At 40.4% G+C, this 19,245-nt stretch overlaps 2 protein-coding genes across 4 annotated transcripts in view; both read left to right on the top strand.

Moving 5' to 3' along the window:
- gmeb2 (glucocorticoid modulatory element binding protein 2) overlaps positions 1-19,245 on the top strand; it is a 263,131-nt gene that overhangs the window by 94,204 nt on the left and 149,682 nt on the right. The gene's annotated exons all lie outside the window — the stretch shown is intronic.
- LOC306939668 (mitochondrial carrier homolog 1-like) lies at positions 4,026-15,697 on the top strand. 3 transcript variants are annotated; one of them, XM_079524318.1, is made up of 12 exons: positions 4,026-4,308; positions 4,868-4,952; positions 6,464-6,570; positions 7,909-7,986; positions 9,357-9,414; positions 10,142-10,193; positions 12,086-12,145; positions 12,463-12,556; positions 13,475-13,522; positions 13,611-13,678; positions 14,118-14,193; positions 14,750-15,697. In XM_079524318.1, exons 1-12 carry the CDS (start codon positions 4,102-4,104, stop codon positions 14,822-14,824), a joined length of 1,008 nt encoding a protein of 335 aa, XP_079380444.1. In that variant the 5' UTR covers positions 4,026-4,101; the 3' UTR covers positions 14,825-15,697. The 3 variants fall into 3 exon arrangements, with proteins under 3 accessions (XP_079380444.1, XP_079380443.1, XP_079380445.1); XM_079524317.1 differs by having other exon boundaries at positions 7,894-7,986; XM_079524319.1 differs by lacking the exon at positions 7,909-7,986.

The raw sequence follows: 19,245 nt of genomic DNA, 5'->3' as shown, positions 1-19,245 counted from the left end.
AGCAGTACTATGTCACTTTTTAAACAACTATATAGCATTATTATGTCTGATAAAAATTATAAAGTTACAAGCAATATCAATCATCGTTCCATAGAGGTCCCTGACTAGGGGCTTGACTGTGAGTTGCACATTCATCTAATCATATGGGTAGGCTACTGGGTAGCCTACATACAAACAATAATGTTTGTATTTGTAAGGTTTATTATGCATTTGACCTTCGCTACCAGCGAAAGCAGACCAAGGCTACACAGGGCAATCTGGCCCAGTTGTGGAAGGACTTGGAAAGGAACGATCTGACCATCATGGACATGCTAACTCTCGCTTCTGAAGTGAATGCCCCAGTGTGGAGATGAGCACACTGCACTGCACAACTTTTGACCAAAATGGGACAGCACACTGCACACAGCACAACTTTTTTCTTTCTTTTTGTAGATATGACAACTTTTTAGTGCACAACTTTTGACCAAAATGGGACAGCACACTCCCCTACACACAGCACAACTTTTTTTTTTAGTGCACAACTTTTGACCAAAATGGGACAGCACACTCCCCTACACACAGCACAACTTTTTTCTTTCTTTTTGTAGATATGACAACTTTTTAGTGTTTTTGTAGCAAACTGATCACAACTTTTGACCAAAATGGGACAGCACACTCCCCTACACACAGCACAACTTTTTTCTTTCTTTTTGTAGATATGACAACTTTTTAGTGTTTTTGTAGCAAACTGATGTTTTTTTTTTATGACAACTTTTTACTATATTTTTTAGTTTAAATTTTTTCTATACTTAACTTTTTTCTATATTTTTTTGTACAAACTGATGTTTTTCTAAACTTTTGATGTTTACCTAAACTTTTTAGTGTTTTTGTAGCAAAGTGATGTTTTTTTTTATTTTTATGACAACTTTTTACTATATTTTTTAGTTTACATTTTTTCTATACTTAACTTTTTTCTATATTTTTTTGTACAAACTGATGTTTTTCTAAACTTTTGATGTTTACCTTTTTTTTATATTTTTTGTACAAACTGCTGTTTGAACTTTGTTTACAATGTTTCTATATTTAAATAAACTACATTACATTTGACCGTACATTTGACTCTTGTGTTATATTCTTGTGAAATATTCAGTAAAGTATAGCTCAAAGAATACGAGACATCTCACCCCGGTGAGTTGTCCTGACAACTCACCCCTAAACGTGAAGACATCTCACCCCGAAAGTGGCCAAAAGTGAAGACATCTCACCCCGGAAAGTGAAGACATCTCACCCCTAAAAAAGCAGGGGTGAGATGTCTTCACGTTTAGGGGTGAGTTGTCTGGACAACTCACCAAAAGTGGCTTTAGGGGTGAGTTGTCTTGTTACCCTCTGGCCTGTAGCCTACCTCTCTAGACGCAGATGTTGATTTAGAACTATCAACACATTCGACAGCTGTTTGTTCAACAACAGAAATCAGCATACGGCTATTGAATGATGTATATTATGTCAGTCAGTGAGCAAGGACAGGTTTTCATGGTCATCCAATTGACTGGAAAAGGGATGTAGATTGAAAGCAGTGACAGCTATGATGATTGTAAATCACCTTGACCCACAGGCAACCACCCACAAGCTGCAGAGAGACAGAGAGAGAGAGAGAGAGAGAGAGAGAGAGAGGGGGTCGAGACGAGAGAGAGAGAGAGAGTGTGTGTGTGTGTGTGTGTGTGTGTGTGTGTGTGTGTGTGTGTGTGTGTGTGCGCATGGCCTTATATTTTCCTGAATACAGTTCAAGATCTCTTCTCTCTCCATCAATCACATTACAGCTTTATCCAACTGCGAGCAAATAGATTCAGGTATCAGTAGGTGCGTTTCCATAAAGCCTTTTTTTGCGCATTAAGGTCCTTTCGCAAAATCTCCTGGATGGAAACACCTCAAAATGCGCATAAGTCTGCATTTTTCGCAAAAACACTTTTTCGCTAGAAGGTGGCGGATTTTGGGGCTATATCGAAAAAGTGAAATGCGCAAATGGGTTATGGAAACACTTGCGGAAAATATTTCTAATTAGAAAGCATTGAACTCGCATTATATCGCTTTTAACAGTTGGAAAAGAAAAAAACACACGCGATGGTGAGTATAGTGGACTTGTGGAGTGATCGAACGGGAGGGTGGGTGGGATGTGGATACATAAATTATTAAATTTACACACTCAAGTCTCGAAGCCTCTGTCTGCAGGCTGAGGCTCTTTTGCTCTCCCCGGTGAGGGCGTTCGCCGTTGATCATGAAGTTAGATCGGTGATATTTCTCCTAAACAGCTCGGAACGAAACGGACGAGAGGAGACTAGTCAAAATGGAAATGTACTGTCAAGTCGCAGGGCAGGGGTCCCGATCGTCCCTGACTCCCTGTACTTTGAAAACGAAACTATACCAGCCCCTGTCTAGACAAAAACACACGCCTATTTATTTAACAGACAGCCTGTTTGAAAGACAGCCTGTCCCAGTGGCCAATCTGGACAGCGGACTTCATGCAGACCAACTTGAATAGCCTAAAAGAACGTCAAATGCACCGTGGTGAAGAACAAATCAGAGAAGTGTGTGTGTGTGTGTGTGTGTGTGTGTGTGTGTGTGTGACAGACATGATCAAATAATCGTGTAAGATTATCCTGTAGTGTGTGATGCAGATGCTATCAGATTTCAGACATCAAATGGTAAAATAAATGTCAGATAATATGCGCCTCTCTGTGCGTCTCACTTGACTGGCAAAATAGCGCCATATATAGGCCTACTGCTTATTTAATATCTCCAAAGAAGCGCATTTTGTCAGTGGATGGAAACAAGAAAAATACGCTTTTCTTTTTTCGAATTACTTACTTATTCGCTTCCTATTTTCGAAATGTTTTGATGGAAACCCACCTATTGTCAGATACATTATATGACCTGGCATATCCTATAGTGTTTATTGTTTCAATGTATTATTTGTTTCTTTGGATATTCTACTGTTAGACTGATGATAGATTATTGGTTTATCTTCACCGTCTTAAGCTAATGGCCATAAGTCATTTTTTTAGGTATTCTTTTTGCATGGTCTCACTTCCTTCCTGGACTACATGTTGTTTCAGTAAGACAGCCCACATGGGGTGTCTCCCAACCACAAGTGCACCAAAGCATTATGGGCATTGTAGGAATTCAACAATCCAGTCAAACCGGTGCCAGGTGATAGCTAAAGCAATCTTGGTGATAGCTAAAGCAATCTTGTTAAAATTACCCCAAAAGTGTTTAAAATTGAAATACCCCAATAAATTAACATCTACTTTTGATTGTAGCCTACCCCAGGCCCAGACAATGTTTAAGTTGTTTTCAATAGCCTATTTGGATATTAATTTGATCACATATCAAATGAACACGATACCCCCTCCTATAAATGCACCCAGCTTGCATTCAGATTTTACGGGGGCCAGTTTCGAATTGCAGCCGTCCGTGGGGTGCCCTTTGAGAGCGGATTTGAAGGAGTCAAGGGATTCGTCTTAATGACTGTTGGTAGGGCGTTCCACATTTTCGTGGCATATAGGAGCGAAAAGAATTTAGTCCCTTGTTTGTGCCGAATCTGGGTTGCACATGGTTTGTTGCACTCCCTCTGGTGTTGTGGGTGTGGACTTCGTTACCATCCATCCATCCATCCATTGATTGATTGATTGAAATATTTATTAACAGTTTGCAGAATTACAGTACATTTCAAGCACAACTCAATACAAAGACTGTTTTAACTGTGAGTGGACGACCCAATAAAGCATTACACTTGTTTACAATGGTCCACCTTGTTCAAATCATCAAAACATTTAGAGACGTACAAATAGACACAAGAGAACAGGAATTCATCATAAAGAGAATCCATCCATCCATCCATCCATCCATCTACAACCCGCTGTGGACTGGCTTGTATTAAAGGCTCTGGGAATTCCCACACGACTTGAACGCATCACGAGCTCGACCCCTGTGTGGTGTGTTGTGTTTTGGATTCGTTGATCACGTGACTTCTTGTTTTTGCGCATCATCATCACCCCTCCTCCGCGCGCCGCCGCTCTTCGGTTGATGATAGAAAGATACAGGCTTTTTACATACCGTAATTAAAATATGGCCACGTCGGAGGAGAACTTATCTGGTGAAACTGGGGGTCGGTTATTATTATTGGACCCCCATGAGTCCGAACTGGACGATGTTGTGGCACCACCACCACCACCGCCGCCGTCACACGTGGATATGGACACCGCGATCGTGCTGCTGGGAGCCGGGGTGACAGCGATCACCCACCCGCTCCTCTATGTGAAACTGTTGATCCAGGTTGGGTAGAATCATAGATGATGATGATGATGATGAGACGTCACACAACAACAGATTAATAACCGTTATTATGTCATTATTGTGATTGAATGAACTTCCATACATACACCTCAGAACCTGTAGTTTGCCTGTCGCCAATGTAACGTTAGCTATGTGGCTATAGTATATAATATATATACCCTTTTTTAACAGTATTATGGGCTATACACATGATACAGGATGGAACAATGTTTTCATGGAGACGATAAATTGGTTTGGTTAATATGCAAAAGTATCATTGTACTGTACATTTACCTGATTCCATTTAAATTTGTATTTTTATTAATACCAGTTCGATCACTTCTTAACTGACCAGTTACCCTGCAGTGACCACTAAAGTTTACCTATTGTTTTTTTTTTTAAATCTATTTTATAACAATCTCTCATATCATAATTAATTGATGCAAATAATAACAGCACCAATTAGACAAACTGTAGGCCTACTGTACATTCTGCCAAACCAAGACTCCCTGCAGCCGGCATTAATTGATTCATTCATATGTGCTTTTTTTGGTTCCAGGTCGGACATGAGCCTCTTCCTCCAACTGTGGGTGCCACCATGTTTGGCAGGAGGGTCCTGTACCTTCCTGGGTTCTTCTCCTATGGTGAGTGAGTGGACTGGAGTTATTGGATCTTGAGTTGACATGCCATGACATGCATTGTTTATGTCAGTCAGGGGTTCCCAAACTTTGTCATGTCAACGAACCCCAAATTGACACTCATTAGCCCGTGGACCCCCTCCCCCCCTTTTGAAGATGCCAAGGACCCCCCCCCCAAATGGACCATTTGGTTCCATTAGTACACTCTCTGAGTGACAGACCCATAAGGGTCCATTTAGTTCCTAGCTATCATTTAGCTGGGGACCCTCTGGAACTTCCTCAAGGACCCCTAGGGGTCCCACTTTGGGAACCTCTGGTTTATGTATTATGTATTATGTCAGTTAAGGGGAGATGACAGGCACAGGAGGTGACTTGTCACTTGGTTGTGTGTTCTCAACTTCTCACTCAGTACAGCATATTGTGTTCTCACTCAGCACAGCATATTGTGTGTTCTCACTCAGCACAGCATATTGTGTGTTCTCACTCAGCACAGCATATTGTGTGTTCTCACTCAGCACAGTATATTGTGTGTTCTCACTCAGTACAGTATATTGTGTGTTCTCACTCAGTACAGTATATTGTGTGTTCTCACTCAGTACAGTATATTGTGTGTTCTCACTCAGTACAGTTTATTGTGTGTTCTCACTCAGCACAGTATAATATATTGTGTGTTCTCACTCAGCACAGCATATTGTGTGTTCTCACTCAGCACAGTATAATATATTGTGTGTTCTCACTCAGCACAGTATATTGTGTGTTCTCACTCAGTACAGTATATTGTGTGTTCTCACTCAGCACAGTATATTGTGTGTTCTCACTCAGTACAGTATATTGTGTGTTCTCACTCAGCACAGTATATTGTGTGTTCTCACTCAGTACAGTATATTGTGTGTTCTCACTCAGTACAGTATATTGTGTGTTCTCACTCAGTACAGTATATTGTGTGTTCTCACTCAGTACAGTATATTGTGTGTTCTCACTCAGTACAGCATATTGTGTGTTCTCACTCAGCACAGTATATTGTGTGTTCTCACTCAGTACAGTATATTGTGTGTTCTCACTCAGTACAGTTTATTGTGTGTTCTCACTCAGCACAGTATAATATATTGTGTGTTCTCACTCAGCACAGCATATTGTGTGTTCTCACTCAGCACAGTATAATATATTGTGTGTTCTCACTCAGTACAGTATATTGTGTGTTCTCACTCAGCACAGTATAATATATTGTGTGTTCTCACTCAGTACAGTATATTGTGTGTTCTCACTCAGCACAGTACAGTATATTGTGTGTTCTCACTCAGCACAGCATATTGTGTGTTCTCACTCAGCACAGCATATTGTGTGTTCTCACTCAGTACAGCATATTGTGTGTTCTCACTCAGCACAGCATATTGTGTGTTCTCACTCAGCACAGCATATTGTGTGTTCTCACTCAGCACAGCATATTGTGTGTTCTCACTCAGCACAGCATATTGTGTGTTCTCACTCAGCACAGCATATTGTGTGTTCTCACTCAGCACAGCATATTGTGAGAGTGGATGGAAAGAGAGGACTCTTTCGTGGCCTCTCCCCACGTATCCTTTCCAGTGCCATCTCCACCATTGTCAGAAGCAGAGTTAAAAAGGTAAACAATGTTTTACTAAGATTATGTACAATTGTCTAAAGGTAGTAAATGTTGTAAATCAGTTTTTTATAGTCTCTCCAGTAGGTTTGTCCAATGATGCACAAATGATGGATTTTCTTTGTTTCTTATTTTTCCACCATATGGTTAGGCCTTTATATTAGTTTCTAAATATATTTTTTTTTAGATTTTACTGTTTGCTTTCACAGCATTTCCTGATCTGGCTCAGAGTTGTAATCCTGGTCTCTAAACGGCCTCCCCCTGGGGAAAGGAACTGGTCGGAATAACGTACTTCCGGCCGGGGAAGAAGCAGCTTGGACTCCTCATGCATAGAAGGAAGCATGAGGTCTGTCTGCTGCCCCCCCCCCCACCCCCCAGGTTGGCAGAGGAAGTACTGTGTAGTGCCCAGGATTACATTAGATAATTGACACTGGGTGAAAAAAATGGGTTGCAAAATCGTGGGATAAAAACTATATAAAAAAAAGAAAACAGTTGTAACCCATCTCTGATGACAGCCAGACCGGCCCGTAGCAATCCAATGATCTGACCTCAGTCAACCAGGCTTATAATTATCGTATAATTGACTAATTACAATTATTTGAAATAATTGTAATTGTTTTTAATGATCGTCATAATCGTTTCCAAGTTGAAACTTTTTTTTGGAATGGTGGATAATAGTCACAAGACATGCTGTGCAACATTTTTGTTATGCAGCATTTTATTATGCAACATTTTTAATTTGTATTTTCCAATGCCAAAAACACAATTAAATAGTTAATTGCAACTGTATGACAATAGTCATAACGTAATATCTCATGATCATGACAGCCCTAAACATCAACACATTAAAATGTGTATCTAACACAATCAGCCCCGGGATTCCTTCAAAATAGGAGCTCTGGGGTGCCGGGAAGACATAGTCGCTTTTACTCTGAAACCCCCAATCCCCCCCGGAAACAATCGCTAAATAATCCAAAGCGTTCATATTTTGAACGAGAGGCGGATGAGAAGTCAGAAATGAAGCGCTTAGTATATCCATCAGATCAAAACCACGGAGAGCGCCCTGGATTAGGAGAGACGAGGCATTCTTTCTGCAGCGGTAAACGGGAAGTAAACGGGACCGCGCAGGAACAAAGAGCGAAGCGTACGGTGGCCTTGGAGTCCCACTCAAAAATAAAAAAAGGAAAAAATTCAGAATATTCTTCTCTTGTTTTATATCATTGAAGATGAGCTAAGACGTGTACGTCATTGCAACCCGTCGGTTGGATTGCTTATTATGACGTGTGGACACGTCGGATGGACGGAACCTGTTAACAGTGTGACAAGTGTGTCATTCTGCAGGCCATGCCATTGGAGCAGGTGGAACACGTGTCCAACAGAGATGACCTAAAGACGTCACTCAAGAAAGTGGTCAAAGAGGTGAGACGTCATCGTCTGAAGCACTCTCTAAAATAAATAAATACTAATTACACACCCTATGACAGTGGTTCCCAAACATTTTTACATCAAGGACCCCCAAATGTGACACTCATTAGCCTACGGACCCCCATTTGAAGAGATATTCCAGGGACCCCCATAAGAGAGCGCTCTAGCAGTGATTCTCAACCCGTTTAATTTCAAGGACCCCCAGTTTGACATGCATATTAGTCTGCAGACCCCCATTTAATGGCATTTCTATCTCTGGGACCCCCGAATTATATTGTAAAATCAATGTTAATTTAACTCTGAGAGTGTACAAACCATTTGTACACTCTCAGAGTTACAGACCCATAAGGGTCCATTTGGTTCCAAACTATCATTCAGCTGGGGACCCCCTGGAACCCCCTCAAGGACCCCTGGGGGTCCCCGGACCTCACTTTGGGAACGACTGCCCTATGAAGTCTTGAAATCATGGAGAGTTTGGGGGAGATTTGTCGCATTCCTGAGCCAATAATGTAATGACCGGGCCATCGGTCAATAGAGGACTTGAGTCTCCGCCAGTCATAAAATTATTGGCTTAGGAATTCCGACAAAAAAAGCTAAAATCTCCATGAATTCAAGGCTTCATGGGGTGTGTAACTGATGGTTTTGTGCTGCTGCTGGCATACTGATACCGGACACAACAAATAGTTCCATGTGACAGAGGGGTCAAAGTTGAACGAAAAATAGTTCCATGTGACAGAGGGGTCAAAGTTGAACGGAAGTTGCTCTATATGGTTGAAATCATAGAGTATATAAAGGATAGAGACCGAACTGGAGCACTAGTCCCGCCCCCAAGCTATTCATTTCGATGAAGTTGCTCAGTGGCGTTTTGAAGCACCCGGAAGACTGCCGGAAGTACCTCCTCCGGACCTCAAATTTGAGGTCCGGGGTGACGTATGGGTGACGTAGGGAGTGATGGTCCTACGTGTCCGTGCACGGGTCCGCCTGCAGTCCTTCCTCTTACCACTAGGGCCCAGAGCTTCAACGTTGGAGCGCCTCACTGGCCCCTTGGTTGAAATAGGTCAACAATACAAATGACACTAGTTTTGTGGATTCATTTATTTTTAATGCGTGGTCCCCAGACCCCCCACCAAATGACCAGGAAGGACTTAATATTCATCAAAACCAGACCAAAACTCCCACCACGAGACTCTGGGAATCAATTAATACCATAGTTTGCAACCACTATATTAATGGCAAAATATTTCCTACAGCTTTTAAATCCAAAAATCTGAACTAACCCTTTAAAGTGTGGCAGAAATGCCAGACATTTTTTATTGCACATGCTTTTATTATTTTCCTTTGGTTTCCCTTTTGTGTCTCTTCAGACCTCATATGAGATGGTGATCCAGTGCCTGTCCCGAATAGCCACTCATCCATGTCATGGTACTGTACTCTTTACTGTATGTATTCAAACTGTCTCCGTTTCCTTGTCTTTTAGATAATCTCCTGCTTTTTTCTACCCCAATACAAGTAAATATCTACATTGCAAATTACACAATAGACAAAATACATTGCTGTTGCTGGATGCAGTAGGGATAAGAGTTAACATCTGACCCTAGTATATAGGGAGGACTCTGTCATCAATGCTACACAGTAAAATCATGAGTGTTAATCTAATTACTCGGATAGTGTACAAATGGACCGCTAGAGGCCTCAGCAAGTGTACATTTTGACACTATCAGAGTTAAATTAACAGTGCTGCACAATTAATCGAAAAAAGATCGCGATCTAGACGCCCATGTCAATCTAATCTCATTTCATAAAGAATCGTGCAGCACTAGTTGGCTAGTGTCCAATTCATTATGTTTTTGCTACAAGAGATAGAGAGGTTTAAGTCTAGCTTTGATGTTGTCTGTTTAACCCATTTAGGTCTGAGGCCGATTCTAAAAACGCCTCTAAATCCTTTTTTTCTGAAAAACTTCAAATATTTATATAGCAGCATCACATTTTTAACATTTTTGAATACTGTACAGAACCCCAAAATGGGTTCCCGGTTTTTCGGTTTTTATTATTAGCGATGGGCTTGTTTCGTCCAGGCGGATATGACCAACATTAACGGTCAACATGCAAACTGACTTCTGTTCTGACCCCATTCTGCTTTCTGTTTCAGTTATCTCTGTGCGTTGCATGGCTCAGTTCATAGGCAGTGAGGCCAAGTACGGGTAAGACCCATGTTGGTGATTCTTATCTTCTGTAGGAAAAAACCTTTCACACACCTAGGAATCAGGCGTATGCACAGGTGCGTAGGCCAGTGGACATCAATGAACGGAATAGAAGACACCCGCACACTGTGTATTTGCCCGGACCTTCTTCAGGCATACGCATTATTAAAAAGAAAATACTCATGTACCGAGCAGATACACAGTGTGCGGGTGTATTCTATTCCTTCCATTGATTCTTATCTTAACCCATTTCGACCGAGACCAGATTCTTTTAAATCATGACAGTTTTCTGAAAAACCTATGTTTCAATATCAGCGGTTCTCAAACTATTTCATGTCAAGGACCCCCAGAATTATCTGTATTTGGCCGCGGCCCCCATCTGAAAATATGTTGTTCCAGGGACCCCCCCAGTAGCAAAGATTCAAGTTAAAAACTCGCTCTGTGACAATATATATTCAAAGATTTCAGGCACATTTTCACGATTTTTCAAAAATAGCAGACCTACAAGTTCATAGCGTGGCACTCAGTGCCGCGCTATGAGCTTGTAGATATGCTATTTTTCAACAGCTAAAGCATAACATAATGCTTAAAACACCAAAAGGGGTTCCTGCCCCAAAATGGGTTAACATGTGGGCCAGGGATATTGTAAGTGGGCCCCCAAATAATAACTTGATAACTAAATGATAATATAACGAAATAAAAGAATGCAAAACTACTACATTAGTTCTATTGATCCTCCTAGCCAGAACATCATCGATTGGTTGATCATTAAATATAGGCATGCATTTTTTCATTTATGTATTTTAAATGCACGGCTGCCGTGTTAAGGGGTCAGATGGGTGGGCTGCGAACACGTTTTGAGGTATTTTCAAGTTGGGGCCCTGATTCAGAAGAGGTTTTGACTCAGTAACCAACGCCTGGATTATGAGCTGAGATTACATTTTTGTAACTGTAACTGCTAAGTACACCGGTCGGCGCGGTCTCAACCGAACTAGTGTAAAATAAACAGAACCTTTTTGATCTTTTTAAATCTGGGGGCTGGTTGCATTGTATGAACAGGAACTTTAAGCATGTCTACATGTGCTGCATGCCATATCTGGATATGTACAGTACAGTACAGCACAGCACAGCACAGCACAGCACAGCACAGCACAGCACAGCACAGCACAGCACAGCACAGCACAGCACAGCACAGCGTGTGCATTGAGTGCACAATATTGTGTAATATGTGTTCATCTCCAGTAGGTGTCACTGTCTATACTAGTGTCACTGCAGTGCACACGCAGAGTGCATAGATAGGTCTCTGTCCAGTCATATTATCCAACTCATCTCACCATGTCACCATAAAGTTACAGTTTGCTACCACAGGGAAAACATGCACATATGTTACTCTTTTGGTTTTTACTCATTGTTTGCTCTTTCTGGCACTCTTTATTCTATCCCTTTAATTGCTGTCTTTGCTGTTTGATGTCGATTACAATTTACAATTTAGGCATTTAGCAGACGCTCTTAATCCAGAGCGACATACATTAAGCAAGAACAAAGAATAAAAAAGCATGGCAATACATCAAATACATACGAAGTAGTTAAGCTAAGAGCGTAACAGTGGAAAATATACAGTATATAATGAAACTATGCATATTATACAGTATACTATACAGTGCTATGTTTACATAAAATGCTAGTAAATATGTTTTACTCTTATGTACCTGTACACAAGATGTAACAGTAAAGTACAACCTTGAACCCACTGTACATGTTACCTACTGTATCTACTAGCATTATTTGTCCTTGCAGAACGAACAAGATACATGAATAAAGTTTGATTGATATATGCATATTATTATAATTTGTTTGATCATTCTTTCACGTATTCACTCTGTACACTGCAGTGGGTTGTTCAGCTGTATTTCCAAGATCTTTGAAGAGGAAGGTGTTGCGGGATTCTTTGTGTGAGTAATTCATTTTATAATTTCACGATTCCGTAGATGGGTGCTCTAATTAAATACGACCATAGTGAGATATGTGTAACTATGCTGGACTCTGTGATGTGGATGTGTGTGTGTTTGGGAGAGGTCATCTTCTTGTGGGGTTGTAATGGATGTGTGTGTGTGTTTGCAGGGGCGTTGTACCCCATGTCCTGGGAGAGGTCATCTTCTTGTGGGGTTGTAATGGATGTGTGTGTGTGTTTGCAGGGGCGTTGTACCCCATGTCCTGGGAGAGGTCATCTTCTTGTGGGGTTGTAATGGATGTGTGTGTGTGTTTGCAGGGGTGTTGTACCCCATGTCCTGGGAGAGGTCATCTTCTTGTGGGGTTGTAATCTCCTTGCTCACTTCATCAACTCCTACGCCGTAGACGACAACGTAAGTCTAGAACCACTGTTTCTTAAGCCCGATTGATACTTTGTATGGATACCGGAGAACTCGCCAGTTTACCAAGTCGCCACGGCGAAAGTTCTTCATCAATGTCTTCATCGTTATGCTAACATGCTGTCTTCATCAGTGTAGTATGTCAAACTCACAGTTTAGTATAGTTTAGTATAGTTAATTTCCAAAGTGATCAAATTATTTTGTGCAATTAATGGTCAGCTAGATGCTGATAAAAAGGTGAGTATGTGAATACCAGTGATAAGTAGGCCTACCATTTCAGGTTATTGTTTACTAATGAATTACATTGTTTTGGTACTTTGGTGTTTATACTTTTAGCATTCCTACTCTCTCTAGTGTTAACTCTAAACAACTATCCCCTCTCTCTCTCAATTCAATGTAATTTAAATGAAGGTGAAGTAAAACTAAAATGCACTAAATTGCGGCGAGTTGGTAAACTGGCGAGTTCTCCAGATACCCTTTGTATGATGTTGTCCCATGGACAAAATAACAAATCTACAAGCTCACTCACAACATGTTTCATGTGTATTTTGGGCTAATAACTGACCTGAAACCGAAGAGTGATTTGATCCATTTAACTTGTTTAGGAAAATAAGTTGTTCTAAACTGTATGAGCATATTTACAAATGAGTATGCTTTGCTCTAAGCCGTATTTCACCGTACTATTATTGGCAGATGAACTACTTGTTCGACTTGGGCAACTTAACAAATAAAATAAACAATGCAGTGTGTTTTGACTTAAACATTACTTAATATTGTGTTGTTAATCTTGTCATTATGGGGCAAGCCAATATTCTATGGCAACCGTCCAGATTTTTAGGATCATCCTAGTTCAAATCCTTGGTTATGGTTAATGTGTCTTTTGTTAATGTGTCCGATGCATTCATGTTTCAGTTCAGCCAAGCCCCAGCAGTGCGAAGCTACACTAGATTTGTAATGGGGGTAAGATTGATGTTGAAATTGTAGTCGGACACGTTTTCCACATGTTGGATTAGGCACACATCTGAGTTGAGTTTTTATTCTTCTCTAGATTGGAGTGAGTGTATTGACATATCCGTTTATGCTAGTAGCAGACCTTATGGCGGTCAACAATTGTGGGTAAGTAATTGACATTGTGCTTTATTTTTATTTATTTTTCACTAATTATTACAGTATATTCAACCATATTTACTATTTAGTGTTTTAATTTATGTTTGACCTGAATTAGGCTACGATCCCCAATGGCATTTCTATCTCTGGGACCCCAATGTATATTGTAAAATATACACTGTTAATTTAACTCTGAGAATGTACATTTGGTTCCATTTGTACATTCTCTGAGTTGCAGTACCATATAAGGGTCCATTTGGTTCCTAACTATCATTTAGCTGGGGACCCCCTGGTACTCCCTCAACCCCACTTTGGGAACCACTGCTGTAGGATACTGTAAAATAAGGGGCTGTCTGAGTTTTGGAGAAAGGATTGTGAATGACATATTGGGAGAGTACATTTCAATGACAATTACTTCTTTTTTTGTCTATGAAATGTGTGTCCACAGTTTGGCTGCTGGTCTTCCTCCCAACTCTCCCATATTCAAGTCCTGGCTGCATTGCTGGAATCACCTCAGCCAAAAGGTTATCTGTGTTTGTGTGCGTGCGTGCGTGCGCGCGTGCGCGCGTGCGTTCTGTCCCATGTCTTCTGTCTTGTCATGTTAACATGGATTAATCTGATTTGTGAAAGAATCCCCCACACACACACTAACGCTTCCCGTTTCCTAAACAATTAGCATAATGATGATGTTTAGGAATTACCGTTGTTCTACTTACAGAAATTAAATTGCATTATGAAATGTTTCTGAACGTGTTTATATCTATTGATAGTTTGACCACTTCACTTTGACTACTTTTGCAATGTAGTTAAATAAAAAAATATAGATAGATAAATCATTAAAAAAAAATCTGGAAAATAGTTTTGTGTTTAAAATATCGTGAAAAACCGTATCGTGAACCTCATATCGTGATACGTATCGTATCTGCATTGGAGTGATGCCAACAGATCAATTTCGTTGTACATGTGTGTAAACTGTGTTCAATGACAAAATAAAATCCATCCATCCATCCATCCATCGTGAGTTGAGTGTATCGTTACATGCCTTGTTAACATGTTGACTCTCTGTATCCACCACCACAGGGCCAACTGTTCAGGGGATCGAGTTTCTTTTTTCGCCGCGTGCCGATGACAGCCGTGGAAGTGGCTGAGAACTGACACCTGCTGCAAGAACATGCCACCGACATTACCTATTCTCATGTCCTTTCCTCAGAGACCAAAAGGAGCTTCCCTTTTCCACTAACACTCTACTGCCCACGTGTGGACGTACAGTACTGTAGCATGAGCAGCAAAAAGAGAGTCTCAAGGAGCAAGATCACATCACTGAACCTTTATGTTTAGCCTTAATTTAAAGATGTCTTCTAGTATAAGGACCAGTTAAAACGTAGGCCTCTCTCCGTTTGACAAATGATAATATTCAACTTTATTTGTATGCCGTTGTTTTGAGAGTATGTGATTTACTGTAAAAGAAAATACAGCGGATCAAGGGGAAGATGCAAGAATGAGCTCAAAACAAACAAAGGACTCAAATGGAAATGAAGAAAGTAGAAACATGGTGATAAGTGTTGAGAGAGGCCAAGGAGGAATACATGAGCACCATCAAAAGGCAGATGTTTTTTTAGAAGTAATTTAATGTCACAGGACGTTCGCTAGCCGGAGATGCCCGGCATGGCGGTGTTCCAAAGCCTGAGTACCTGGTCAAGGATAATCGAGCAGGTTCTAACGAAATCAATGTCAATGTTGAGACCGCTAAGTGAGCACTGAAAGCAGCAGGTCAGACAACCAGACTGACAGAGTAAAACACTTTATTTATTTATTCTTTTTTAATAATCAGAAGATCATCATTAGGCAGCTAAAAGGAAATCCAAGTTACCTAACAATCACCCACCAGAGGCAGCATTATTCTACACTCTTAGAAAATGCTTAGCCAATCGTATCGGTGATATGATAAGGGCATTTGACACCAAGTCTAATGCAAGATGTTTGACCCATTCTGGGTGGGAACCCCTTGGTGTTTTAAGGATCAGGGCCGGTTCTAGGGGGGGGGGCAGTGCGTCCTGCCCACCCAATGTGGGTTTGGCACCCCACCCGCGCCGGCGGAGTTCTTACAATTCTGTCTGCCCACCTGAGTGGGGCTGGCTAAATCCGGCCCTGTTAAGGATTATGTTATACTTTAGCTATTGAAAAATAGCAGATCTACAAGCTCTTAGCGCGGCACCGAGTGCCGCGCTACGAGCTTGTAGATCTGCTATTTTTGAAAAATCGTGAAAATGTGCCTCAAATCATTGAATATACTGTATATTCTTTCAGAGTGAAAGTTTTTAACTAAAATCTTTGCTTCTGGGGGGGTTCCTGGAACAACATATTTTCAGATGGGGGGTCGGCGGCCAAATACATAATAATAATTCAGGGGTCCTATTGAGAAAACTGTTAGGATTTAGAAGCCATTTTTTAGAATCGGCCTCAGGTCTAAAATGGTTAAGATCTTCTTTCTAGTAAGAGTTTTCAATTTGAAGCCTTCCTGATTTGTTTCCGTATTTCCTTATTGTTTAGACCAGAGACCATAATATATAGAACCACAGCTGGAAGTGCCAGGGATGAACCTACTACATGTGGCAGCGGTGGCCGAACGGATTGCGGAGCGGTCTTGATACCGGAAGGTCGCCAGTTCGAATCAGCGGTCCGACACGTTAAAATGACCACCGCTGAAGTGCCCTTGAACAAGGCATTGAACCACTACGATGAAATGTTCTATGAGCAGGGCCTGGCTGGAAACAAGTTCTTGAGCTTAGCCCAGATACCCTGGGTAAATATAGTAATCATTTCATTTCACATGTGCTTCCCCAATGACTGAGTGTAAATGTGCATAGTGTTCATGTAGTCTTCAGTACTGTAGGTTGTGTTGCATCGCCATAACTATAAGGAAAAGCATGAATCTGTTACACTGTAAATCTGTTAATTTAACAGTGTACACAATGTAACCAAATGGACCCATTTGGTTACATGTGTACACTAACGCTGAGGATTTTACTGTGTACACATAATAGGCCTATCTCACAGCCCGCTTTCCACGCCCACTTCCGGTAAATAGTGTAAAAATGTAAAAATGTGACAGACCAATATTATTATGAAGCAAACAAGATGGTAAATCAGGTCGAACAGATAGAACAAACCTTACCTTGAGAAAACAAAAGTTGTAGACTTCTTAAATTACCTCGGTTAACATGTAGTGTCTATGGAGTGACGTCACGCTATCACCACTAACCCCGAAAAAGGGCGTATTTAGGGGGGCGGGGAAATTCTGTGAGATAGGCTTATTTGCCTGTTTTATTTGAGCACTTGAATTATGAAGTGTATAGTGTTCGATCAGTGTTTTCCATATTGCCACAACTATTGCTACAACTTTCTCATGTTTTCCGTCTTAATTACTTTTCACACTGTTCTCCTATAGGAAGAGAAAAGTGATCAAGACTAAAACTATTACAATTGGCCTACTGTTGAGTCTTAATGTTATGTTAAAACAATAATCTGACCTCTTACATTTGGCCTACTGTTGAGTCTTAATGTTATGTTAAAACAATAATCTGACCTCTTACATTTGCCTGTATCGGTGTTGTAACCTTGCCTTATGTTTTTTTTATATAAAATACCAGGACTGTTGTTCAAGTAATCTGTCAGTCTTCACATCTTTGTCTAGTCGAGTTCACGCTCTCAACAGTTTCTGGAACAGTGATGGAAGAAATATATAAAATATTTTGAAAAGAACAGATCTACAAACGTACGTGTTGCGATACGTTGTGAGCTTGTAGATCGGCATATAGGGCTCAAATGGTTATGCACGTTTAGTAAATAATGAAAATCTACAAAGTAACTAACGTTTTCAAATAATTGTAGTGGAGTAAAAGTACAATATTACCTCTCGGATGTAGTGGAGTACAAGTATGGAAAACACAAAGTAAAAAAAATACCTCAATGGTACTTTAGTACATGGCATGCACATAGTTACCTTAAATTACTTTCAGCAATGTAGGAATTTAGATAAAAAATACACTAATGTATATGAAGCAATAACAAAAGCATCAATTTGCAACTGAAGATAACCGGGTTTAGTACATATTTTGTACATGGAATATCCACTTCACTTGTAGAGTTAATGAGATTGCTAAAAACATAATACAGAAGTTAAAATAAAGTCCCAAGTGCTGGTAGTCCTATAAATAATGTAGGTTCGTTAGCTGACATTACTGTATTTATGAGCTCCCAAACATGAAGCATTTTGAATCTTTCTTTTGGAGAATAAAACACAATTTTAACAAATCTGTATGGTAGATTAATCCGATAACTGGTGGTTGGAGGTGGTCTATTAATTAAGATATCTCTGCTGTCGGGAAGACTCCAAAATGTTCATTTTTCAAGAAATTAAAACCTTATAGGCCTATTTTGAAAACAATTAAGCAATACTGCCTCATCAAAATTGGTGTTGTGACTTCATACATTATCAATTACTTGCATGAGAGGGGGAGAGGTGGTGGAGTTAGTTGCTTTAGCAGACAGTTAAGGCTCATACATAGTCTGGATTTTCGGTGGTGGGGTGACCACCGAACTACAACATGACGTCACGAGCCGCGGTGAAGAGCAAACCACCGCTCCAGCCCTTCTCTCTGTTTTTACTCACCACCGCTCAACGTTATTTCAGCTCCGGTGGTCAGCTCACCACCGGAGCGGTGGTCACCTCACCACCGAAAATCCAGACTATGAATAGGCCTTTACTTTATAGTGGTTCAATATTTTTTTGAAACAACACACAGTGTTCAATAGCACTGATTTATGCAAAAAAAAATAAAAAAAATCAAAGACCTTAAAAAAAAGAGTTTTCTCTCAAACAGCAACGCATTATATTTAGCTCATGTGGTCAGGTTACGGTAGCTGAGGTATTGTATGAAAGTCAAATAGAAACAACGTACTTTCCTAGTGCTATAACAATTATTTCCAAACGTGCACAGAGGGCTGTTCAAATCCATGGGTGGGACATGAAAGTTATGGTTTTCAGCTTGAATCTGTTAACCCGTTCTGGGCAGGAAGCCCCTTTGGTGTTCTAAGCATTATGTTATACTGTATCTATTGAAAAATAGCAGATCTACAAGCTCATAGCGCGGCACCGAGTGCCGCGCTACGAGCTTGTAGATCTGCTATTTTTTTTAAATCGCGAAAATGTCCCACTTTGAATATATATTCTTTCAGAGCGAACGTTTTTAACTCAAATCTTTGCTTCTGGAGGGCTCCCTGGAACAACATATTTTCAGTTTTCAGGGTCGGCGGCCAAATACAGATAATTTTTGGGGTCCGTGACATGAAATATTGAGCACCACTGATATAGAAACATAGGTTTTTCACAAAACTGTCAGGATTTAGAAGACATTTTTTAAATTTCGACGTCATGCCTATGGGTAAATATACAGTAATATGTATAATAATACATACATACATAATATGTGGCTGTTATAGACTGTAGTAATGTATTCCAAAGAGCATGGGGTAACTATTTTGCTAATGAATATTCATTACATGCACATACACCA

The sequence above is a fragment of the Electrona antarctica genome, assembly GCF_951216825.1.
Source record: "Electrona antarctica genome assembly, chromosome: 2".
Classification (NCBI taxonomy): domain Eukaryota; kingdom Metazoa; phylum Chordata; class Actinopteri; order Myctophiformes; family Myctophidae; genus Electrona; species Electrona antarctica.
Note: the sequence above shows the minus strand (reverse complement) of the source record. Positions and strands in the feature narration are given on the sequence as shown.